This window comes from Heloderma suspectum, chromosome 1 (genome assembly GCF_057233095.1).
Source record: "Heloderma suspectum isolate Gila_16-S chromosome 1, 16-S_ref, whole genome shotgun sequence".
Lineage (NCBI taxonomy): Eukaryota > Metazoa > Chordata > Lepidosauria > Squamata > Helodermatidae > Heloderma > Heloderma suspectum.
Window position 1 is genome coordinate 126,619,517 of NC_139458.1, and position 26,752 is coordinate 126,646,268.

The 26,752-nt window shown below is 43.0% G+C and overlaps 1 protein-coding gene across 1 annotated transcript in view; it reads right to left on the reverse strand.

Moving 5' to 3' along the window:
• Positions 1–26,752, reverse strand: part of MUC5AC (mucin 5AC, oligomeric mucus/gel-forming) — an 86,624-nt gene that overhangs the window by 11,067 nt on the left and 48,805 nt on the right. Inside the window, exons 31-42 of the mRNA XM_084851325.1 lie at positions 15,875–25,465; positions 15,399–15,610; positions 9,471–9,642; positions 9,060–9,310; positions 7,705–7,888; positions 6,960–7,164; positions 5,321–5,499; positions 4,571–4,640; positions 3,970–4,070; positions 2,702–2,733; positions 1,196–1,376; positions 734–838 (exon numbers count right to left, since the gene is read on the reverse strand). Of these exons, the coding sequence (XP_084707451.1) occupies positions 734–838; positions 1,196–1,376; positions 2,702–2,733; positions 3,970–4,070; positions 4,571–4,640; positions 5,321–5,499; positions 6,960–7,164; positions 7,705–7,888; positions 9,060–9,310; positions 9,471–9,642; positions 15,399–15,610; positions 15,875–25,465 (11,283 nt within the window). The remainder of the gene's footprint in view (positions 1–733; positions 839–1,195; positions 1,377–2,701; positions 2,734–3,969; positions 4,071–4,570; positions 4,641–5,320; positions 5,500–6,959; positions 7,165–7,704; positions 7,889–9,059; positions 9,311–9,470; positions 9,643–15,398; positions 15,611–15,874; positions 25,466–26,752) is intronic.

The window sequence follows — 26,752 nt, forward strand, 5'->3', positions numbered from 1 at the left end:
AATCTTTGTGGTTTTGAGAGGGTGCCGTGGGTCCTCATAATAAAACTGGTTCGGAATGCTTGACAAATTTGATATTTGCGAATACCAAACTGAACTGGCCTGACTGAACACACCTCGTGGACTAATGTGCAGATCAGAATTTAATTATCTGCCAGATTTCACACTTCTCTGTGAACTGCAAAACAGTTCACAGCAGCATAAAACATTTAAAAGTTTGTGTTTTTTGAGAGGAAATATGTTTTGAAATGTGTGTTTTGACATCTTTAAATGTACATTTTCATGAGGATTTAATTAAAAAAATAAGGTGGAAATTGAGTGGAACAGATTTATGAGTGAACACATGTGAAAGTGATGTGTACCAGGAATACACTGATTCACCCATTCCTATCATGTACTATTATGAATCTTGCTAGAATCATGCATGCAAGCAGCAAGGGAATTTCTTGAGGATCAATCAGTTCACTACAGTCTTCTAGCAAACCTCACATTATAAAATTTGCAGAAAAAATAAACTTGGTTACAAAATACCCTCTCCCAAAATACTCTCACAAAAATTTTCTGACCCTTTGGGTTTACCTAATAAAGGCATTACACTAATATGGGTCTAACACCAGATATGGTATACACAACAAATCAAGTATGTTCTACTTTAGAGCTAGCCCCATGTTCTTACTCCAAGAGCAAGACATTTCTGTGAGATTTCATGGTTCTCTATGTATGGCTCAGTTCTTACCACAAGTGGTGTTTATACAGCAACCTCCTGGCAGGTTTTGTTGTTTTAATTCATATCCTACTGGGCAGGTCTCAGTGGATCTGGGACAGAAAGTAGTGTTGCACACTGTATAATGTAAGACAAAAAGGAGAAAAAAAAGCGCCACGAATGACATTAAACTCAGGATTTCATATTAACAAAAGAATCTGCAGGGAGTTTCCCAACATTCTAATTTTGTCCAATGAAACATCAGCATCAGCTTCTGATCTTGTACAGAATGGTAAGATTACCTACTGCAGCTCCGATTCCTAGTAGTACTGTTGTAGCATGGACAGATTAACTATGTCACTAGATTATAGGGGCCTCAGCCAAACTGGAGCATCTACTGTAGTGTAATTAATGGGAGTTTCCCAAGGTGAAAAAGGTGCCTGTTTTGGAAAGGTTTGTTTAATTTATTTCAAACATGCATAGGATTGCACTTACCACATTTTGTATGAGGACAGCATTTGTCTTCAGGTGTTATTACTGAGACAGGTACAAATCCTTCAAATGGACAGTGCATTGGGGTAGGTGACACATGACATGGCTTTGGTTTACACTGCACTATAAGAGAATATTTCTCACAAGTACACTCCTGGCAGTTGCTGATCCAGGTTTCTCCAGGCTGTGAAAAGAGTTATTTAAATGAATATACATTTTATGCTTCAGACATTCCACTATATGGTGGTGGGAACAGGTCTTGCACTTTCTGTCTTGTTTGTTGTGCACTTCTTAGTTCCAAAGAAGAGGGCTCACGCATCTCCCCTCGAAGGAGAGATGCATGACATCCAGAAATGGAGATACCTCACAGCTCTCTACAGGGGAAGGTGCAATTCCCGTTTCAGATTCCTCGCTCACGATGAAACATGCAAAACAACTCTGTATATGAGGGAAGGACACTTAATGAAAAGAGAACTGTAGTCAAGTCTCTGAATATGACCACCCTTTTCAAATAAACGTATTTGTTCCCCAAAATTTGTTTTGGTCTGAAGATACATTAGACTAATCATCATGTGATGATGCACAGCATGATGTGTACGTATCTTTATGACTTGGAGGATCCTTCGGAAGGCAAGTGAAGTAGGTCCAGCTTGTGCATGTTAGTTCCATGTAAACCCCATGCAGATGTTAGCCTGCAACATGAGTAGGGCTAAAGTGGGGACTGGACATGTGGGAGAACAAATGCCCTGCTCCCAAACATCTCTGCACCTTTGGCCATGGCATAGACCTTCATGTGTTGAGCATGAAGGTCTGTATAGGGTTTTGTAAGCTCATTCAGCTGAACATGATTACACAGCTCCCACAATCAGGAGCTCTGATAAGACAGAGTTCCCAATCGTGGGAGCTATGTAACCCCTATCCAGACCATCACACCCAATGTACAAAGATCTATGAGGCAGCCGGGGGCACATGGAAACTTGGGGGTGGGTTGTGCATGCTCACTTTAGCCCAAGGTGTGGTATTGGTGAACACCTGCATAGACCTATAGTTGCAACTGCAACCAGTTAGAATGCTCTCTGTGTATAAGCAATGCAGTTTTGAGCCAGTACAGATGGCTCTGTGATAGCCTTTAAGACTGTAATACCTTACTGAGTCTTTCTATACCTTACATATTGCCAGATTCCAAAAGTTGTTCAAGCAACACTTTAAAAAATAAATTTGAAGTCCAAATATCAGGGAAGGAAGGTTATATTCTAATGCCTCTTGGCTTCCAAATCAGCAGTTTCAGATCAACATCCTACCTGTGCTATGCATACTTCTCATTTATGTGCTGTATACCAGTGCATAAGTGGATTCTGCTGCTGCTGATAGCTGTTAGTGGCACAAAGGCAGCAACCTTTCCTCCCAAAGTTGTAAAAGCCTTTAAAAGGCTGCATTTTCATAAAGCTCCCTCAACCCTCTCAGCTCACGCATCGACATTTTATGAAATATAGTAGTTTTGATACTTACTGCTTTGGGCAGCCCATCTGGTCCTGTACAACCTGAAAGAAATGTAAGAATTGAGATTTTGCACTGATGTCATTAAGGAGCTCTGGAGCTAATTTAGCTTGCTGAAAGCAAAGAACAGGCCATTGACTACGGGAGCGCTGTGAGATCTAGCATAGTTATCTATGTCTTCTGAGACAAAGGGTAGTGGAAGCATTAGAAGCTGTCTAGTCTGAACTATTCAAGGAAGTTGCAGCAAATACCAGTAGCTATGTTCAAAGGTTTCATGTGTAATTAGCAATGGAAGTTCTTCATTCCATAAGGACTCCAATACTTTGCCTACTGAAATGTGTGGAAAGGCTACTGTATGTTGACCACACAGTATTCTCCATGTAAGAGAACACTTTAGAGAATGCTCCATGAAAGAAAATCCCACTGCTTTGAACAGCACCCTTTCTTCTGCATGCTTTTCTTTGGTTCATCTTGCATATCATTCACAATTAACGTTACAAAAAATATCCCACTTCGAAACTCAAATGCACTCTTTAGCACCCTATGCCTTATCCAGCAGCTTATTTTAATTGTTTTGTTATGCAGGGCAGTAACTGAAGTCAAATATCCTTTATCCAAATATAATACTGGGAACATTACTTAGCTGATCATTGCAGTTCATTAGGGATGTCCATCACTGAGATATCCAGCCCTTTTTGGCTCAGTGGACTCCCACCAAGCACAAGCTCAGCTCACATTTGTGGGTCAAGCCACAGGGGTTTTCCTGGAATGCAGGGGCTTAATTTTTTTTTTGCATAAATAGAAATGTGCACAAATTGCAGCTGCAATCTGTGCAAATTATGCAAATTATGACTGAAATTTGCATATTTTATTTGCAAATAAAATATGCAAATTGTGGCTGAAATTTACGCACATTTCTATTTACGCAATTAAAAAAACAAACAAATGGAAAATCCACAAACTGGCACAACTTTATGCAGATTGAGTCGGGCCAGCTCATGGGGAAACAAGCTGAAGTCTGGGGGCTAAGCTGATGAAAGCGGGGTGAGCTCCATCCCCCAGACAGATTCCTCCAACATCCTTACTGTTAATGAATAACTCTTGGAGTTCTTGGTTACTGGAAATCACTGTCCCTTTGGTTTCTAAGGCTGTTTACATCTTACTGTTGCGACTTAGATCAAGGTGACCGAGACTGCAGCCTAACTGGTGAGCTGTTCAAGAATTCTCCATGCAGCGTTTAGTGCAGTAACATTTTCTGACCAAAAAATATGAATGCTTACCACACTCAGAGACACAGATATCCCTGTAGGTGTTAAAGAGCTTAGTTCCGTTACGGCAGAAGCAACCTTCAGTTATTCCACTGCTATTATGCAGAACATCACTACAATGAAAAAGAAGCATCGTTAGAGTAGTACAACACCATTGCAACATGAACATCCAGTTTGTGTCTTAGTTTTCACCATCCTAATCAAGGCTAAAAGGAGAGGGAGACCGACAGAGTTGAATGCTGTTAGCAGACGTCTGTGAGAAATTAGAAAAATTCAGTCACCAAGTAAACTTTGTTATGGTGAATAACATAATAATACTATTAGATAGTTTCACCTTATTTATGTATCGTATTTATAGCTCCATGCTTCCTTGAAGTGGCCCAAGCCAATGTAAATACACTTAGTTATGCCATTTTACCCTTGCAATTGCCCTATGAGGGAGATGAGGTAGCCTTGATGAGAGATGATGACTAATCCAAAATCATAGAGTAAGTTTTATGGCAGAGCAGGGATTTGAACTCATGTTCAAATCCAGCATAATACCCAAAACATTGCATTGGATATAACTAGTAGAATAAAATAGACTAAAACAGCTTTCCTGATCTTTCCTTACCTCTTATCACACGTGGGAGGGTTGAGAGGGCCACATGGGTCATATACTTGGTCTGTAGGACAGTTGTATGCTATAAGTGGGTAGAAAAATGAAGCAATGTAAAAAATAAAATAAAGATGTATTTCCATACACCTAACATTTATAGCTAGCTTCTGTATGACCCTTCCCTCATTTTTCTCTCTCTCCTGTTATTGACAAAGTCACTAATCACATGGGGAGAACAGGCCTGCCAGTGTTCATCTGTATGTGCTAATTTGTTCAAATTTGCTTATATGCTAAGAAGAGGAAAAAATAACAGGAAGCAATCAGAAAAAGGCAACAACAAAAATTCCTGCCAAGTGGCAACCACAGGGAAAACTGTTAGCTGACATATCCTGTTATTGTACGTGCTTCTCCTCACGTAATAGTTTTTATTAAATATGCTTCCTACCCTGATGGTACATGGCTGTAATTATGAAGAAAGAACTTCATAGTTAAAGCAACCAGAAGTCTCTTCTAATGGCCCAGGCTCTAGATACCATTTGCACAGACTAAGACCTCATAAAATCAAATGTCTATTTGAAAAGGTTATCAGCCTTGAGAATGTCCTCTCTGTGATGCTCCGCATTGCATCACAGACAAACAAAATCTTCTGCTTGGTATTTCCATATTTTATTAATTAAACTCACAATTGACAGATGTGAGGTATTTCACAAATTACCATGTTATTTGTGAATCAACTGCGGCATTGATTGACCCTCCTGTACTTACGGCATGTGCCATTGGTCTTTGCCCTCCAGTTGATACAAATGCCTTCAGAAGCACAGAGAGATGCATATGTCTCTAATGCAGAACACTGCAGGGAGGTATTTTTCATGTGGCAAGCATCAAACCCGCAACCTTGGTAGTAGGACTCTGGGGCGATGGTCCCATGGCACTCAGAGAAGACACTGTAAAGGTACCAGAAACACTTGATGGGAAAATACATTTTTGAAAACGTATACAGCCTCCTTCTCATTTGATAGGCATTTCCTTGAGATCGCTGCATATTTTAAATGGACACAAAATGAAAGGGAAAGACCAGGGGTTGGAATGTGGAAATTCTCAGAATTCTCTGGATTGAGTGCTTATCGTGTAGAATATTACTAGAGTAAAAGTCAGCTTCTACTAACTTAAAATTCAACTGTTTGAAAAATATGTCTTGAGAGCATGCTAAAGAATTGCGGGTTGTATCCAATTGTGCCCTTCCACTCACAGAAGGCTCTTCAATCCAGCAGAGGCATCTGTCAATGGAAAGGGGAGAAAGCAATTTTCACTGATTCCTCCTTACCTCTGCAGCCCCCTGCTCCAATTTCTTGCTATTATTATTATTATCCACCTTTTTTCCTCTTGCGAAGAATGCAAGGCAGCTTTACATGGTCCCTCTTCTCTCCATTTTATCCTCACAACAATACTGTGAGGTAGGTTAGGGTGAGAGCGAGTGACTGACCCATGGTCACCCAGTGAGCTTCATGGCCAAGTGGGGAATAGAACCCAGATCTCCTGAGTCCCAGTCCAGCACTCTAACCACTATACCACACTGACTCTCACCTGCTCCAGAGGGTCAGGGGACGCTTGGGAACAGCATGGGAGGTTGCACAGGGGACTGCAGGATTGCCTCCCTCCCCCTTTCATTCATGGAAGCCTCTGCTGGAGCAAGAAGCTTTTAATGCACAACACAAATGTGCCTTTAATGCACATTAAATTGACTGAGTGGAAAGACTCTTAAGAGTCTAAAGGAAAATGGACTGTACTGTGGTTATGTTATACCACATTTTCACAAACCAAGTTTCTAATAACAACAACAGGAATATTACAATCATAGCAATAGTAAATAGGTTTTTTGGTAATATATCAGACTTCTGACTTTCTCCCACCTAGTTCTGTGTTTGTGGGTTTGATATGCAGATCTGAAGAAATGAGAAGCTAGATGTGTTACACCCTCACCCTACCCCATGTATTGGACAATTTGGACTGAAGGCCTTTGACGTTAGAGGTCAAAGTGTTCAGAGCATGAAGTGAAGTACCTTTTATATCATTCTGCTTTCATGCAATGCAATCCTATGCATGTTTGCTTGGAAGTAAGTCCCACTGTGTTCACTGGGGCTTACTCCAAGAAAACGTGCATAGGATTGCCATTTTGGACTCCCTTGTGTTGACAGCATAGAATTCATAGCTGCACAGATCTGAGGCCATGCAACTTTAGTACTCCTTTATACATCATGTCCCACTATGTCCTCATATTAGGATTAAACCTTTCAATTAAAAAAAGAAAGAAACGCAGAATGTTCTCTTCCACTTCTACAGGATAACCATTATCATTATATTCTCTAGGGAATAAAGAGGAAATTAAAATAGTTTTCCAGCTTACTGGCTTGTGATCATCTTGCAAAGAGGGGTATCTTTACAGCCTTCTGGAATTGGTGTGGGTGTACTAGGTGGAGTTGTTGGTAGTGGTCCTCTGCAGTAGTCTTTCTTGTCATCAGGAACTCTCCAATGGGTGGCCATGTGTGTACAACTAGTTATCTTGCCACTTGGTAAGCGACAGTCATCTCTTCTATTGTTTGTGCAGGTGCCTAGATGAAACAAAATGGAATGAGAACACAAGGCATTATTTATTTCATTTCATTTCATTTCATTTCATTTCTATACCCCCCAATAGCCGAAGCTCTCTGGGTGGTTCACAAAAATTAAAACCAAACAACATAAAACCAAAGGCATGAGACTTTTACATCCATGAGAAACTATGCTGGACTTTACATTCAGATCAAATACAATGTTGGAATCACTGGAATCCAGACCATTTTAACAATTTTATTGAGAACTGATGGGAGAGTCACTTTTCCTTGGAAGCAGAAGCCAGATCTATCTCATGCTGCTGTACTTTTCAAATTCTACATCCATGCTCAGGATGTCCAGGATGTGGATGAAAAATCATAGATGGGATTTTGAGAAGGCAGTCAAAGGCACACCAAAAAACAGACGCGCTTTTTGAAAACAACAGAAGTGAAAATGAAATGAAAAAGATTGTTTTGGCTCAGTTTTAATTTGGTAATTGGTTGCAAAGGCTGGACGGAACAAGATGGGTTTTGATGGGATGAAAGCATCTTTCTTACCACATTGTCCTTCGGTGTTGTTGCCAAATTTGCTATATGGAAGCCTTATTGAGAAGATTAAGCCACTGAAGGAGATGGTAGCCTCAATCTCAGGAATCTTAACTACCATATTGATGCCAGTCATGAAGATATAAATGCCGTCTTTCTGGAAACCTGGGTTGACGGTCTTACCGTTGAAATAGATCTGCATATGGGATTAACTTTGCATCAATGAAGGATTCTTTTTGATTTGGTGTGCTTTTAAAAAAGTAATTCATCTGACCATTTTTATACACAATTTATCTATTTAGAAATATATTTCACTTACTTCATAAAAATAAACTCAAAGTACATTACTTGATTGTACATGAAAAGTGTTCTGTGTGCCGATTTCCCCTTCTAATGGTAGCCCCTTGTGCCTCATGGAATTCCACTGCAGAGAGTCTCCTGATCTTCTGGGATAACTTTTAGAAGGGCATGGGAGACTTGTTGGGAAGAGCAAGGTTCAAAATCCCACTGAATCCCAGCTGTGCTGTTTAATACGTACATTGTTGCTTCTAATATCTGATGCTCGGTTTTTTTCACAATATGAGCTGATCACCCTTTCTTTGCTTCCTTGTGTCACCAACCAAAGCAAACTGAGTGAGTAGCACATAATCATTATCATCTTGGTGTCTCAGTCAGCATGTAACCTTCGAAAGCTCTTAAGCATACCTAATTGTTCTCCCCTGTGTCTTGTCTCAGGTCTCCCTTTACTCCCTAAAGAAAACATGTTTGGCTCCTTCAGTGTTTTTTTAATCCTATATATATTGGGTTGAATCCAGAGATCCACCCATCGATGGGCAATTGTCCATACTGTTGTCTCCCTGCTAGCCCACCAGAGTGCCTTGGAAATGCAGAGGAGCTGTCTCTGCCCATTTTTGCACAAACCCTTCCTTCTCCCTCAGCCTCCTGCACCATAATTCACCCTAATTAGCAGAGTCCCCGACCCTCCGGAGGGCATTTTTAGGGATTGGGGGTGCTGGCAGGGAGAGGAGGGGGCAGCAAAATTAGTTTCTACCCACCCCCATATAGATCGCTGGATCCAACCCCCTGAATTTGCTAGAAATTAGTATACTAAGGATGCAATCCTATGCATGTTTAACAGAAAAGGCCTTCAACTCCCAGCATTTCCCAGCCAGCCTGGCTGGGGAATGCTGGGAGCTGAAGGCCTTTTCTCTGTCTAAACATGCATAGGATTGCACCCTAACAGTGCAACCCTGTACAGGTCTGTCCAAAAGTAAGCCCCACAGAGTTCAATGGTATTTACTCCCAGTTAAGTGAGTACAGAATTGTAGCCTAAGAGAAACATTTCAAACATTTGACATAATTTTTACCTCGTTAGCTTCCACTCCATTAACGCGCTGGCGGGTTAGCACTATTACGGAAGATTTGTAGTAAGTAATAATAGATTGAGGACAGGAAAGTTTATCTTCTGAATCACAGTAGTAATTATCAATAAGAACTCGGAAGTCGTCATATTTAGGTATAATCTGCTGTACGAGCACATAAGTGCAGTTGTCCAGGAAGGTGTAGTAGACTCCATCAAAGGTGATATAGTGAGGATCTCCCCAGCCACTACATACACCTAATAAATTAGGGGGGAAAAGCTAGACTGAGAATTTTTACTTAGAAAGAACAATTAATCAAATAATAATACCGTTGAGGTCATGGTTGCACAATGAAAAACTGATATGTATATGATGTTATTGCCACAAGTGCCATTATGAAGATTCATTTTCACTTACATTGACATTCATAGTGGTAACAACAGCCATCTTCACTGTACACCTTTATTGGTGGATACCCATTTTCACAAACAAGATGCTTCACTGGTGGACACTCCACTTTTCTTACAGCAATTTTGTTGTTTCCCTCACATGTTTCTACAACGCAGTTTGTTGTCCATGTCTCTCCTTTCTGCAAAACAGAAATGTGTTTTTGCCATTGAAGCTTTCTGTAAGGCCTGACTTAGCTTTATACACACTTTCAGTTCGATTATAATATGGCAAATAGTGTTACGACTTTAAGGAGCAAAGAGTTTCCTACTAATAAGCACTTGGCTTTTGGGTCCCTGCTTATTTACGCCATACATTTTATAACAGTTAATCAGATTTTTCCTGGCACCTAGTTTCTTCAAAACAATCTAAGCAGAGGCAAAGGCTAATCATGAAAGCTTTCAGACTATATGAAGGTATTTTGCGTAAGTAATGATTAGTTATAGGCAGCCTGACAGAGATGCACAAGGTGCATTTAGGACCAATGATTTGACTCAGTATAAGGCAGTTTCCTGTGTTGCTATCCTGTTCACCCTGCTATTTCTCATTAGGTGTTCAGTGCTGTACTTAACATAAAAAGGGTATCTAGTCCATAGACCTTTCCACATATTGGTACATAAGACAGTAATTAAAACAAACAATAAAATAGGAATAAATTAAGAAATGAAAAGTAAACAGAACAGAGTATATACATACACAAAAGGTTTCATCAGAAACTAAACACAAATACACACAACATAAAATCAGCAACCATCTTTATATTATAAACATTCCCCATATCATTTACCTCCCAATAACAATTACAATTAGCCATTAATTAATTGTGATCTCATCTTAATAGCCACAGCAAAATATTTGGCAGTTTGTTCTATTTCAGTCTTATTTATGCAGCCACCAAATATGAAACATAAAATCCTTCCAAGCAGTTAAATAAGTGGTGGGGTTATAAAATGGGCCCTAATATCAATCTTAAAACTACATTCCGATAAATCATATTCCACTATTTCAACCTGTCCTGACTGACAAAGGCACAACATTTCAATTTTTTAATGCAAAACTTTGCACTTGAAATTTGAATGTGAATTTTCACCTCAGAATTCAAATTTCAGTGCCTAAGAATTGTTGCCATCTTTTAGTTATTTTGGTGTTGGCAGCAAACAAATACGAAGTCTGGTAAGCTTTCAGCTATCAAATATTATCCAACACTATATTGCATACTACCTATCAAATATTATCAGATATTATGTACCTTTGGAATGTCACCTGCTGCATACTGCCAAATAAAGAGGCATACAGAAAATCTCTAAGCAGCCAGTGGATTCCACCTATATTTTCCTCAGGGAAGTTAGTTAAGGGAGAAAAGTGTACTACCCCCCTAATAATTAGATTTAAATCTGATGTATTTTCTTTCTTTCTTTCTTTCTTTCCTTCTTTCATGTCTTTGGATAATTAATAAACAAAACAAAATAAACCTTTCCTGCCCCTTTTCACCCACCAAATACTGTCAAATATTAATACCATTGCATTCCTTCTATCATATACTGTCATGTATCAAATACTATTTGATGAATATTCAGTAAATATTCAAAGAATATCCTGTAAACAACTGGCATTAAGATTTGCAGAAGAGAATTTTCAGGATAACTTTTTTTTTTGGGGGGGGGGATCAATTTAATTTCAACTCTCTAGCACTAAAAAACTGCTGGTCAAGAGTAATCCTTCATTATCTTCACCACGCTTCATGCCTTGTGGTACTATCTTGGCTGCCTGTACTGATTCAGGCAAGCCTACCCACAGCTGGAGCCTCAAAGTCCTCCCTGGACATTCACCTGACAGATAAAGCTTGTGAGGGCCAAGCACCTTCCGCCACCTGGCTGCAAAAGTCTCAGTAAGCATGTCTCTCATGCTCCAAAATCACTGCATCCTCCTCAGTCCCATAGCCTCTTAACAGTTATACAAACACAAGGCATAAGGCCGCCTAGATGACACCTTACCCCCTGCACTAGACTTCTGAAATCCCAAGACCACCTCAGGCTTTAACTAGCTGGGGGATGTGGCTTTTTTGCATACTCAAAGCTCTTACATTGTCTGATTTAAACATATATATTGCTTTGTGATTATATGCATTTCCTTTGCCCCTGTTCAAACACACTTTTCCATTTACAATACCATAGTATTTGGGGGCGGGGGAGCATCAGTGGAATAACGTCCTTTATCTACAAAGGAACCTGAAGGGGCATTCACACATTAACATGATTTATAGCCCAGGATATAGCCCAGAAGCATTAGTAACAACAAAGCTAGTGGAGATGACAATATTCCAGCTGAGCTATTTAACATCCTAAAAGATGATGCTGTTAAAGTGCTGCACTCAATATGCCAACACATTTGGAACACTCAACAGTGGCCACAAGACTGGAAAAGGTCAGTTTACAGTCCAATTCCAAAGAAGGGCAACGCCAAAGAGTGTTCAAACTACCGCACAATTGCGCTCATTTCACATGCCAGCAAGGTGATGCTCAAAATCCTACAAGCTAGGCTTCAGCAGTATGTGACGTCTAGGGATGTACGAAAGTCACTTACCTTCTCACGAAATTGATTCGTGGTGGGGGGGAGGCACTCCGTCCCTCCCCCCGAAATTCTGGCCGGGGAGGGAGGTGCTCCGTCCCCCCCCCCGAAATTCTGGCCGGGGGGGTGCTCCGTCCCTCCCCCCTGAAATTCTGGCCAGGGGGGAGGCGCTCCATCCCTCCCCCCCCGAATCCTGGCTGGCCGGGTGCGCAAATGGCGGCGGCCGTAGCCACCGTTTGCGTCCCTGCAGTTAGCTGTGATAGGCTACGTAAATGTTTGCGTAGCCTATCACGGCTGAGTAAAAAAAAAACCGCGCGTACGCAAATGGCGGCGCCCATGGGCACCGCCATTTGCGTTCCTTATTTTGGCACGTGTAGTCTCCGTAAACATTTACGTAGACTACGGCGAAAATAAGGGGAACGCAAATAGCATAGACGCTACGCTATTTGCGTTCCCCTTATTTTCGCCATAGTCTACATAAATGTTTACGTAGACTACATGTGCCAAAATAAGGAACGCAAATGGCGGCGCCCATGGGCGCCGCCATTTGCATATGCGCAGTGTTTTTTTTTTACTCAGCCGTGATAGGCTACGTAAACATTTACGTAGCCTATCACGGTATTTTTTAAAAATCTAGCCGTGATAGGCTACGTAAATCTTTACGTAGCCTATCACGTTTTTTTGTTTTTTTGTGTTTTTTTACTAGAAATGGTGGCGGAGGCAGCAGCAGGTCGGAAGACCCACCTCCGCCGCCGCCGAACCGCCACCGGAGCCGCTGCCGCCAGGAGGATTCGCCCAAGGTAAGTCCCGTCCTGGGAGGGGCGGGGAGGGCAGACCGTTTCGCCACCGATTTTGGGGGGGCTGAATGCGCTGGCATTCGGCCTCCCCGAGATTCGTGGCGAAATTCACTGACATCCCTAATGTGAACCGAGAACTACCGGAAGTACAAGCTGGGTTTTGAAGAGGCAGAGGAACTAGAGATCAAATCGCCAACATTCGCTGGATCATGTAGAAAGCAAGAGAATTCCAGAAAAACGTTTATTTCTGCTTCATTGACTACGCTAAAGCCTTTGATTGTGTGGATCACAACAAACTCTGGCAAATTCTGAAAGACATGGGAGTACCAGACCACCTTACCTGTCTCCTGAGAAACCTGTACGAGGGTCAAGAAGCAACAGTAAGAACCAAACTTGGAACAACCAATTGGTTCAAAATTGGGAAAGGTGTACGACAAGGCTGTATATTGTCACCCTGCTTATTTAATTTATATGCAGAGTACATCATGAGAAATGCCAGGTTGGATGAATCACAGGTCAGAATTCAGATTGCCGGGAGAATTATCAACAATCTCAGATACGCAGACGATACCACCCTAATGGCAGAAAGCAAAGAGGATCTAAAGAGCCTCTTGTTGAGGGTGAAAGACGAGAGTGCAAAAGCTGGTTTGAAACTCAACATTAAAAAAACTCAGATCATGGCATCTGGCCCCATCACTTCCTGGCATATAGAAGGGGAAGAAATGGAAGCAGTGACAGATTTTACTTTCTTGGGCTCCAAGATCACTGCAGATGGTGACTGTAGCCATGAAATTAAAAGATGCTTGCTCCTTGGGAGGAAAGCTATGGCACACCTAGACAGCATAGTAAGAAGCAGAGACATCACCTTGCCGACAAAGGTTCGTATAATCAAAGCTATGGTTTTCCCAGTAATATTCTTACGAGTCCCCTGGACTGCAAGGAGGTCAAATCAGTCAATCCTAAAGGAAATCAACCCTGACTGCTCATTGGAGGGACAGATGCTGAAGCTGAAGCTCAAATATTTTGGCCACCTAATGCGAAGAGAAAACTCCCTGGAAAAGACCCTGATGCTGGGAAAGATTGAAGGCAAAAGGAGAAGGGGACGGCAGAGGATGAGATGGCTAGATAGCATCACTGATGCAATGAATATGAACTTGAGCACACTCTGGGAGAGAGCGGAGGACAGGAAGGCCTGGCGTGCTATGGTCCATGGGGTCACGAAGAGTTGGACACGACTTAACGACTGAACAACATAGCCCAGGAACTGAATTGTTAGAGAAGGTGGAAACATTCTCATCATGAAGGGTTATTAGAGAGTATTCCTAAAATAGCTGACTGCTGGTGGGTGGGTTGGCAAACAGCGTGCCTGCAATAAAAATCAATGAAGAAATCCTCACACTGAAACCACAAACAATGTAGGGGCCTCAGCATACTCAAGTGGACCTCCCAGGTAAAAAGATGGAAAAGCCTTGACATTCACTAATGTGGGGTGAAGGTAAAGAACAAGAAAATGGGGGATGACTGCAGAGCTTGCTATGGCAGTAGCTTGAAAACCCTCTCTCCTCTACAGCATAACAGCACTCAAGTTTCATGCACGCATGCATGCATTTTACTTCTGTACTGCCCAACAGCCAAATTGCTCTGGGCAGTTCACAACATAATAGAACAGAATATAAAACCTTTAACATACAAGAATTTAAAACAGTTTTAAAAAGTTTAAAATAATTAACAGTAAACTACTTGGACCCAATAAAAAACTAAAATGAGAAAGCCTCCTCATATGCTCTCAAATGCCTGGGAGTAGAAGGAAATCTTAACCTGGCACTGAAAAGATGACAATGTTGGTGCCAGACAGACCTTGTGGGGAACAGCATTCCACATGTAGCTATGCAAAGTTTAGGACGGGTGACTTATAATGGGGAGGGGGAGTTACTTAGGGATGGATGAACCCACCCCTGTCTGGTATCAGTGGGTCCCTGCTAAAGCGCTGCCCCCATTGGAGCCCTCTCAGACATGCACTCAAGCCCCCATGAGCTCGCCGAGCCACCCACACTCACTCTGGATCCCATCCATGAGTGCCCACCATTTTGCCAAGCTTATTTTTAGAGAAAAAAGGGGGTCATTAAAATGCGCATATTTAAATACATGCATTTTTAATGACTTCCTTTTCCCCATAAAAATAAGCTCGGCAGAATGGCAGGTCCTCCTGGATGGGTCCAGGTGAGCGCGGGGAATGTCTGGGAGGACGTGATGGGGGGGCAAGCGAGGCCAGGGGCTTGCATGGTCCAGGGGTGAGGGTGGTGGTGGGGAGCCCAACAGACTCCAGGGCCCAGTAAGGCGTCCTCACCATTCCTAGAGTTACTCAACTTCCCCAAGTTGTAATTCTTAAGCTAGTGCCACCTGTACCATCCATCCCCACCCCCGAAAACCATGTTAGGAAGAAGGAAGGCTAAGCCCCCTCCCCTTGTAAGTAACAGGATTGCAACCTGCCACTCTATGTTCACAGCCAGAAGAAATATCAAACTTTTTCTACCTTTCTTGGTGGCTGGGCATCAGGACAGCCAGATGGTGGAGTTGTGCCAACTGTGGTAGTAGTGGGAGTTGTAATGACAACAGGTGGAGTTGAAGGTGGTTTTGGGGTTGTTGATCTGCACGGCCCTATTGATCTTTCAACAGAACATGTTTCACCACAAATGGCAGAGAAACGGCAACCATCGCTGTCTGTTTTGTTGTAAATTATTTCACCTACCAAAAAATGAAATAAAAAACAATCAAGCACTTAAATAGCATCAGAGTAAAATCTGGTAGAGAAATAAACATGAAAAACACTGACCTGTATCTATCTACTTTAAACAACGAACAAGAAACATGAAAACATTCCACAACAAATTCCTCCACTATCACTATCGCTCAAAACAAGCTTCCCACAAAAGGAATATTAAATCATATAGAGTTGCCCTACCAATTACATAAAATAATAGAGTAGAAAACACTACATCAAATACATACCGGGTTTATAAATAATTTCTCCAATTTGGCAGAAACAAGGAGTTGTGTGGCTTCCCAAGGACGTTGGGGTTGTTGTTTGTGTAGTTATAGGTGAAATAGTGCTGCTTGATGTGGTGGATATTGGAACTATGGTGGTTGGTTTACTAGTGGTGGTGGTTGGGATGGGTGTGGTTACACAATCTGGGTTTTCTTCACAGCACAACACCCGTATCTCATAATTGAAACACAGCTTGAATTTCCCAATTTGGTCATTATTCCTGCACACCAGTCCAAAATTTACATTGCACTCAATGACTTGACCCACTTGGTCAAGGTTTAGCTCAGGGTGATTTTCAGCCCTACATTGGATCTTTGCAGGCTTCCCACAGATTTTGCCTCCTGCAGCTCGGATGTTATTGTAGGTTTCAATGTCTCCGCCATTAGGGTCGGAAGTGGGGAAGTCCATGTCAAACCACTCTGACCACTGGCAGGAGATGGGGGCACAAGTTGTTCCCAGAGGAGTGGTTGTACTAGTAGTTGTACTTGATGGCAAATGTGTAGTAGTGGGCAAACTTGTGGAGCTTACGATGGGAGTTGGGGTGGTGGTTGTCTCTGTTGTGGTGGTTGGGGTTACAGTCGTTGTCACTGGTTTGGGTGTGGTCGAAGTGAATGTAGTAGTAGAAGTGGGAATGACGGTAGTTGGTTTACTAGTGGTGGTGGTTGGGATGGGTGTGGTTCTGCAATCTGGGTTTTCTTCACAGCACAACACTCGTATCTCATAATTGAAACACAACTTGAATTTCCCAATTTGTTCTGCATTCTTGCACACCAGTCCAGAGTTTACATCGCACTCGACGACCTGACCCACTTGGTCAAAGCTTAGCTCAGGGTGATTTTCAGCCCGACATTGGATCTTTGCAGGCTTCCTACAGATTTTGCCTCCTGCAGCTCGGATGTTATTGTAGGTTTCAATATCTCCTCCTTTCGGTCCAGAAGTGGGGAAGTCAGTGTCAAACCACTGTGTCCACCGGCAGGTGATGGGGGCACAAGTTGTTTCTGTACGTGTGGTTGTAGTTGTACTTGATGGCAAATGCGTAGTAGTGGGCAAACTTGTTGAGCTTACGATGGGAGTTGTGGTTGTGGTTGTCTCTGTTGTGGTAGTTTGGGTTACAGTCGTCGTCACTGGTTTGGGTGTGGTTGTAGTCGGTGTTGTAGTAGAAGTGGGAATAACGGTAGTTGGTTTACTAGTGGTGGTGGTTGGGATGGGTGTGGTTCTGCAATCTGGGTTTTCTTCACAGCACAACACCCGTATCTCATAATTGAAACACAGCTTGAATTTCCCAGTTTGGTCATTATTCCTGCACACCAGTCCAAGATTTACATTGCACTCCACGACCTGACCCACTTGGTCAAGGCTTAGCTCAGGGTGATTTTCAGCCCTACATTGGATCTTTGCAGGCTTCCCACAGATTTTGCCTCCTGAAGCTCGGATGTTATTGTAGGTTTCAATGTCTCCTCCATTAGGTCCAGAAGTGGGGAAGTCCATGTCAAACCACTCTGACCACTGGCAGGAGATGGGGGCACAAGTTGTTCCCAGAGGAGTGGTTGTACTAGTAGTTGTACTTGATGGCAAATGCGTAGTAGTGGGCAAACTTGTTGAGCTTATGATGGGAGATGGGGTTGTGCTTGTGGTTGTCTCTGTTGTGGTAGTTTGGGTTACAGTCGTCGTAACCGGTTTGGGTGTGGTCGTATTCAGTGTAGCAGTAGAAGTGGGAATGACAGTAGTTGGTTTACTAGTGGTGGTAGTTGGGATGGGTGTGGTTACACAAACTGGGTTTTCTTCACAACACAACACCCGTATCTCATAATTGAAACACAACTTGAATTTCCCAATTTGTTCTGCATTCTTGCACACCAGTCCAGAGTTTACATCGCATTCGACGACCTGACCCACTTGGTCAAAGCTTAGCTCAGGGTGTTTTTCAGCCCTACATTGGATCTTTGCAGGCTTCCTACAGATTTTGCCTCCTGCAGCTCGAATGTTATTGTACGTTTCAATATCTCCTCCTTTTGGTCCAGAAGTGGGGAAGTCAGTGTCAAACCACTGTGTCCACCGGCAGGTGATGGGCGCACAAGTTGTTTCTGTAGGTGTGGTTGTACTAGTAGTTGTACTTGATGGCAAATGCGTAGTAGTGGGCAAACTTGTTGAGCTTATGATGGGAGATGGGGTTGTGCTTGTGGTTGTCTCTGTTGTGGTAGTTTGGGTTATGGTCGTCGTCACCGGTTTGGGTGTGGTTGTACTCAGTGTAGTAGTAGAAGTGGGAATGACGGTAGTTGGTTTACTAGTGGTGGTGGTTGGGATGGGTGTGGTTACACAATCTGGGTTTTCTTCACAACATAACACCCGTATCTCATAATTGAAACACAGCTTGAATTTCCCAATTTGGTCCTCATTCTTGCACACCAGTCCAAAATTTACATTGCACTCCACGACCTGACCCACTTGGTCAAGGTTTAGCTCAGGGTGATTTTCAGCCCTACATTGGATCTTCGCAGGCTTCCCACAAATTTTGCCTCCTGCAGCTCGGATGTTATTGTAGGTTTCAATGTCTCCTCCATTAGGTCCAGAAGTGGGGAAGTCCATGTCAAACCACTCTGACCACTGGCAGGTGATGGGGGCACAAGTTGTTCCCAGAGGAGTGGTTGTACTAGTAGTTGTACTTGATGGCAAATGCGTAGTAGTGGGCAAACTTGTGGAGCTTATGATGGGAGTTGGGGTTGTGGTTGTGGTTGTCTCTGTTGTGGTAGTTTGGGTTACAGTCGTCGTCACCGGTTTGGGTGTGGTCGTACTCAGTGTAGCAGTAGAAGTGGGAATGACGGTAGTTGGTTTACTAGTGGTGGTGGTTGGGATGGGTGTGGTTCTGCAATCTGGGTTTTCTTCACAGCACAACACCCGTATCTCATAATTGAAACACAGCTTGAATTTCCCAATTTGGTCATTATTCCTGCACACCAGTCCAAGATTTACATTGCACTCCACGACCTGACCCACTTGGTCAAGGTTTAGCTCAGGGTGATTTTCAGCCCTACATTGGATCTTCGCAGGCTTCCCACAAATTTTGCCTCCTGCAGCTCGGATGTTATTGTAGGTTTCAATGTCTCCGCCATTAGGGTCGGAAGTGGGGAAGTCCATGTCAAACCACTCTGACCACTGGCAGGAGATGGGGGCACAAGTTGTTCCCAGAGGAGTGGTTGTACTAGTAGTTGTACTTGATGGCAAATGCGTAGTAGTGGGCAAACTTGTGGAGCTTACAATGGGAGTTGGGGTGGTGGTTGTGGTTCTCTCTGTTGTGGTAGTTTGGGTTATGGTCGTCGTCACCGGTTTGGGTGTGGTCGTACTCAGTGTAGTAGTAGAAGTGGGAATAATGGTAGTTGGTTTACTAGTGGTGGTGGTTGGGATGGGTGTGGTTACACAATCTGGGTTTTCTTCACAGCACATAACCCGTATCTCATAATTGAAACACAGCTTGAATTTCCCAGTTTGGTCATTATTCCTGCACACCAGTCCAAGATTTACATTGCACTCCACGACCTGACCCACTTGGTCAAGGTTTAGCTCAGGGTGATTTTCAGCCCTACATTGGATCTTCGCAGGCTTCCCACAGATTTTGCCTCCTGCAGCTCGGATGTTATTGTAGGTTTCAATGTCTCCGCCATTAGGGTCGGAAGTGGGGAAGTCCATGTCAAACCACTCTGACCACTGGCAGGAGATGGGGGCACAAGTTGTTCCCAGAGGAGTGGTTGTACTAGTAGTTGTACTTGATGGCAAATGCGTAGTAGTGGGCAAACTTGTGGAGCTTACAATGGGAGTTGGGGTGGTGGTTGTGGTTCTCTCTGTTGTGGTAGTTTGGGTTACGGTCGTCGTCACCGGTTTGGGTGTGGTCGTACTCAGTGTAGTAGTAGAAGTGGGAATAATGGTAGTTGGTTTACTAGTGGTGGTGGTTGGAATGGGTGTGGTTACACAATCTGGGTTTTCTTCACAGCACAACACCCGTATCTCATAATTGAAACACAGCTTGAATTTCCCAATTTGGTCCTCATTCTTGCACACCAGTCCAAGATTTACATTGCACTCCACAACCTGACCCACTTGGTCAAGGTTTAGCTCAGGGTGATTTTCAGCCCTACATTGGATCTTTGCAGGCTTCCCACAGATTTTGCCTCCTGCAGCTCGGATGTTATTGTAGGTTTCAATGTCTCCTCCATTAGGTCCAGAAGTGGGGAAGTCCATGTCAAACCACTCTGACCACTGGCAGGTGATGGGGGCACAAGTTGTTCCCAGAGGGGTGGTTGTACTAGTAGTTGTACTTGATGGCAAATGCGTAGTAGTGGGCAAACCTGTGGAGCTTACAATGGGAGTTGGGGTGGTGGTTGTGGTTGTCTCTGTTGTGGTAGTTTGGGTTACGGTCGTCGTCACCGGTTTGGGTGTGGTTGTACTCAGTGTAGTAGTAGAAGTGGGAATGACGGTAGTTGGTTTACTAGTGGTGGTGGTTGGGATGGGTGTGGTTACACAATCTGGGTTTTCTTCACAGCACAACACCCGTATCTCATAATTGAAACACAGCTTGAATTTCCCAATTTGGTCCTCATTCTTGCACACCAGTCCATGATTTACATTGCACTCCACGACCTGACCCACTTGGTCAAGGCTTAGCTCAGGGTGATTTTCAGCCCTACATTGGATCTTCGCAGGCTTCCCACAGATTTTGCCTCCTGCAGCTCGGACGTTATTGTAGGTTTCAATGTCTCCGCCATTAGGGTCGGAAGTGGGGAAGTCCATGTCAAACCACTCTGACCACTGGCAGGAGATGGGGGCACAAGTTGTTCCCAGAGGGGTGGTTGTACTAGCAGTTGTACTTGATGGCAAATGTGTAGTAGTGGGCAAACCTGTGGAGCTTACAATGGGAGTTGGGGTGGTGGTTGTGGTTGTCTCTGTTGTGGTAGTTTGGATTACGGTCGTCGTCACTGGTTTGGGTGTGGTCGTACTCAGTGTAGTAGTAGAAGTGGGAATGGTGGTAGTTGGTTTACTAGTGGTGGTGGTTGGGATGGGTGTGGTTACACAATCTGGGTTTTCTTCACAGCACAACACCCGTATCTCATAATTGAAACACAGCTTGAATTTCCCAATTTGGTCCTCATTCTTGCACACCAGTCCAAAATTTACATTGCACTCCACAACCTGACCCACTTGGTCAAGGTTTAGCTCAGGGTGATTTTCAGCCCTACATTGGATCTTTGCAGGCTTCCCACAGATTTTGCCTCCTGCAGCTCGGATGTTATTGTAGGTTTCAATATCTCCTCCATTAGGTCCAGAAGTGGGGAAGTCCATGTCAAACCACTCTGACCACTGGCAGGTGATGGGAGCACAAGTTGTTCCCAGAGGGGTGGTGGTACTAGTAGTTGTGCTTGATGGCAAATGTGTAGTAGTGGGCAAACTTGTGGAGCTTACAATGGGAGTAGGGGTAGTGGTTGTCTCTGTTGTGGTAGTTTGGGTTACAGTCGTTGTCACCAGTTTGGGTGTGGTTGTAGTCAGTGTAGTAGTAGAAGTGGGAATAATGGTAGTTGGTTTACTAGTGGTGGTGGTTGGGATGGGTGTGGTTACACAATCTGGGTTTTCTTCACAGCACAACACCCGTATCTCATAATTGAAACACAGCTTGAATTTCCCAGTTTGGTCATTATTCCTGCACACCAGTCCAAGATTTACATTGCACTCCACAACCTGACCCACTTGGTCAAGGTTTAGCTCAGGGTGATTTTCAGCCCTACATTGGATCTTTGCAGGCTTCCCACAGATTTTGCCTCCTGCAGCTCGGATGTTATTGTAGGTTTCAATGTCTCCTCCATTAGGTCCAGAAGTGGGGAAGTCCATGTCAAACCATTCTGACCACTGGCAGGTGATGGGGGCACAAGTTGTTCCCAGAGGAGTGGTTGTACTAGTAGTTGTACTTGATGGCAAATGCGTAGTAGTGGGCAAACTTGTTGAGCTTATGGTGGGAGTTGGGGTGGTGGTTGTGGTTGTCTCTGTTGTGGTAGTTTGGGTTACAGTCGTCGTCACCGGTTTGGGTGTGGTCGTACTCAGTGTAGTAGTAGAAGTGGGAATGACGGTAGTTGGTTTACTAGTGGTGGTGGTTGGGATGGGTGTGGTTCTGCAATCTGGGTTTTCTTCACAGCACAACACCCGTATCTCATAATTGAAACACAGCTTGAATTTCCCAATTTGGTCATTATTCCTGCACACCAGTCCAAGATTTACATTGCACTCCACGACCTGACCCACTTGGTCAAGGTTTAGCTCAGGGTGATTTTCAGCCCTACATTGGATCTTTGCAGGCTTCCCACAGATTTTGCCTCCTGCAGCTCGGATGTTATTGTAGGTTTCAATGTCTCCTCCATTAGGTCCAGAAGTGGGGAAGTCCATGTCAAACCATTCTGACCACTGGCAGGTGATGGGGGCACAAGTTGTTCCCAGAGGAGTGGTTGTACTAGTAGTTGTACTTGATGGCAAATGCGTAGTAGTGGGCAAACGTGTTGAGCTTACGATGGGAATTGGGGTGGTTGTTGCAGTTGTCTCTGTTGTGGTAGTTTGGGATACAGTCGTTGTCACCAGTTTGGGTGTGGTCGAAGTGAGTGTTGTAGTGGAAGTGGAAATGGTCGTGCTCAGCAAACCTGTGCTCACTTTAGGAGTTGAAGTTACTTCAGTTGTTATTGCAGTTGTTGTCTTGGCTTTAGTAGTTTTTAGAGGAGTTGTTTCTTCTGGTTTGGCGGTAATGCTAGTTGAAATCCCCTCTGAAGTAGTTAATATTGATTTTGTAGTTGTTGGTGGCATGGTTTTAGTTGTAACTGTTGCAGAAGTTTCAGGAAATGTAGTTGTTTGTGTTCTTTCAGTCATTCTGGTAGTTACTTTTGGTGTTTTAAATGTTGTGGTAATTAGTGGTGACGTTCTCGTTGTGGCTGCTGTAGTTTTTGGAGCTACAGTTGCATTAGGTGTTGTATATTGTATTTGTGCTGTAGATGGCTGTTGAGTTGTCTGTAATAATGTAACAATAGGTCCTGGTGTTGTAGTTACTAGTGTGGTTGTTGATGGAAGTGTAGTTGGTGCTCTTGTAGTTGTTGCAGTTGTAGTAGTCATTTTTGAGGTTGAAATGGCAGGTTGTGTAGTTATTAGAGTTGTGGTTGTTGGGCATGGTATTATGATTTCTTTGCAGCATTCAATTCTAATCACGTAATTATAGCAAATTGGTGGAAGTTGATCTTTGTTAAAACATATGAGTCCTTCTGTTTTACTACATGTAACTTTTTGCTTTAATTCATTTAGTGGAGTATCAGGAAATCTTTGTGCTCTGCATTCAGTGTTCTTTGGTGCCTTACAAACATCATATCCTTTGGCTCTTATATTGTTAAATGTCTCTATATCTCCATCATCAAGTGCAGATCCTGGATAACTTGTATCATACCATTGGGACCATTCACAGACTTCCTGCATGCAGTATTTACTTGATGTTGAGGAAGGTAAAAGTGTTGTTGTTTCTGTATGTTTAGTTGTTTCTGGAGTGGTTGTTATTGTTACTGTTGTTGGTGTATGTGTTTTAGTTTGAAAAGGTGTTGTGGTTAATACTGTAGTTGTTTCAGAAGTCATTGGCACTGTGGTTGTACCTTTTGTTGTAGTTTGTGAGGTTGTGGAAGAAGCAACTATGGTTGTAAATTCAGTAGTAGAAGGAGAGGTTGTTAATGTTGCAGTTTCTGGGGTTGTAGTGGAAGTTGTGGGTACAGCAGTTGTAGTTGTAAATTCAGTAGTAGAAGGAGAGGTTGTTACTGTTGTAGTGGAAGTTGTGGGTACAGTGGTTGTGGTTGTAAATTCAGTAGTAGAAGGAGAGGTTGTTACTGTTGTAGTTTCTGGAGTTGTAGTGGAAGTTGTGGGTACAGTGGTTGTGGTTGTGGTTGTAAATTCAGTAGTTTCTGTTGTTGCAGTGGAAGTTGAGGGTACAGCAGTTGTAGTTGTAAATTCAGTAGTAGAAGGAGAGGTTGTTACTATTGTAGTTTCTGGGGTTGTAGTGGAAGTTGTGGGTACAGCAGTTGTAGTTGTAAATTCAGTAGTAGAAGGAGAGGTTGTTACTGTTGTAGTTTCTGGGGTTGTAGTGGAAGTTGTGGGTACAGTGGTTGTGGTTGTAAATTCAGTAGTAGAAGGAGAGGTTGTTACTGTTGTAGTTTCTGGGGTTGTAGTGGAAGTTGTGGGTACAGTGGTTGTGGTTGTAAATTCAGTAGTAGAAGGAGAGGTTGTTACTGTTGTAGTTTCTGGGGTTGTAGTGGAAGTTGTGGGTACAGTGGTTGTGGTTGTGGTTGTAAATTCAGTAGTAGAAGGAGGGGTTGTTACTGTTGTAGTTTCTGGGGTTGTAGTGGAAGTTGTGGATACAGTGGTTGTGGTTGTAAATTCAGTAGTAGAAGGAGAGGTTGTTACTGTTGTGGTTTCTGGGGTTGTAGTGGAAGTTGTGGGTACAGCAGTTGTAGCTGTAAATTCAGTGGTAGACGGAGAGGTTGTTAATGTTGTCTTTGGAACTGAAGAAGTTGTAATTGCTGTTGTGGTAGTTTTTGGTTTAGTTGTAACTATTGATGTAGATGTTGTTCCTGAAGTTGTAGTAATGGATGTGGACGTTGCTGAAACTGTTTTTGTACCTGCAGTTGTAGTTTCTGGAGTAGTAGTCAAACAATCAGCATTGCAGCAATACACTTTAATTTGATAGTTATAACACATTTGCAGTATTCCTGACTGATCTTCATTTCTGCAGACAAAGCCAAATGACACGTTGCATTGAAAAATTTGACCAATTTCGTCAATAGTTTTCTCGGGGAATTTCTCTGCCCTGCATTCTATACGTTCAGGATTTTGGCAGATATCTTTTCCTGCAGCCCTAATGATGTCATATGTTTCAAAATCCCCTTTATTATCCAGTGTGGGAAAATGCACATCTAACCAATCAGTCCATTCGCATGTGGGTTTACAAGTAGTTCTGCTTGTTATTTCTGTTGTAGGAGATATGGTTTCTGTGGTAGATCTGGCAGTTGTTCCAGTGGATGAAGAAGTGGTTTCTGGGGTTGTAGTTAAGATGCTAGTTGTCTCTGGAAGTGTACTTCTGGATGTAATCACAGTAGCCAATGTGGAGGTTGGTGTTGTAATTGTTGTAGGCTCTAGAGATGTTGTAATCTTGGGTGTGGATGCTGTAGTATAACTGCGACATGGTACGAAGCTACAACATAGGATTTTGATTTGATAATTGTGGCAACCCACTGGATGCTGGTTCTTATTGTAACATATTAGTCCCACTGTTGCACTGCATTCTACTTTTTGGCCCAGTTCATTTAATGGAGTACTGGGGAATTTCTCTGCTCTGCATTCAACAGCCTTTGGAGCTTTGCAGATTTTATAACCTTCAGCTCTTAGATTATCAAGAGTCTCAAAATCTCCACCATCATTTCCAGAACCAGGTTGACTCCCATCATACCACTGTGACCAATGGCATTCTTCCTGAACACAAAGTGATGTTGTTGCAGGCACTGTGTGTGGGGGGGAATTAAAAGAATATGTTAGCATAATCTGGGGTTCCAGTAGATATTTTATTTTTATACATGTTGAGCATGTAAACTACATGCCACCTCTAAGAAATAAGGTTTTTTTTAGGGTGCAATCCTATCTGTGTTTAGACAGATAAAAGTCATACAACTCTCAGCATTCCCCAGCCAGCCATATTCCCCAGCTAAAGATTGCGCCCTTAGAAGATTATTTAGGAATTCAGTGGCTCCACCCATGCCATTTAGACTGATAATCAAGTGGACTTCTCTGGAATTTGTGGTCTGATTTTCTTTTTGAGGGAGACAGTCTTTTAGGTGTCACTATGCTCTATTTTAAGGGGTGTGGTGGGGAAAGTAAAATCAAAATCATATACTCAGTTGAGGTGGTGAGACAGAAAGGTAATATTGGATGTTCAGATCTGCATATCTTACAGATCTGATCAGGAAAAGATTGTGGCCAGTAGCCATTCCAGATGGGAGAGACATGGAGCTTCTCTACATTAAGCACCCCCCTCCCACATCCTTACTGGGGCTTTCTGCTTTCGGTTTCTTTGTGGGATTACAATGGGCTCCTTTACATGGCAGACAGTGATTTGAATCGAGGAAAGTCCTTCTTGGTAAGTTCTATATGTTTCTGTGTATTTCAATTTACAGCCACTAGATGGCACTGTCATTATAGTGCATTATAGCACTACGCCGGCATTTCACACAGCTGATAGATTGGAATAACATCCCTTTTCATGTTATCTCCTATCTTTTTGTAAGTGGAATAAACTGGGAAAAGTGCAGAAGATGGTCTGGAGGTTGACAACTTCATGTAAAGGACCACTAATTTCCAGGAGTGACCAATCACGAGTGTGCAATAAATCACTCATGGATGCCTAGGGACTGCTTGGCTCAGTCTGGGAGTCCAATGGACTCCCCCCCCTCACACCTCTGGGCTGTGCCCACCGAGATGCTGCCCCTGCTCACCCCCCACATGCTCACCAAACTGCCCGCACCTACCCATAGCCATTTGCGAGAGCCTGTCATTCCCATGGCCACCATTTTGCCAAAAAATATGGTGACTCAGGAACTACCGGAAATCTAATATTGCACACATTGTGGCTGTAAAGGCCCCATCGATGCAATATTACAGGCGTAAATGACCCATTTACACCCATAATATTGCATAGATGGTGACTTCATTGCCGCTATGTGTGAAATATTAGATTTATGGAAGTTCCCAAGTCGCCATATTTTTTTCACAAAATAGCAACCGTGGGAATGATG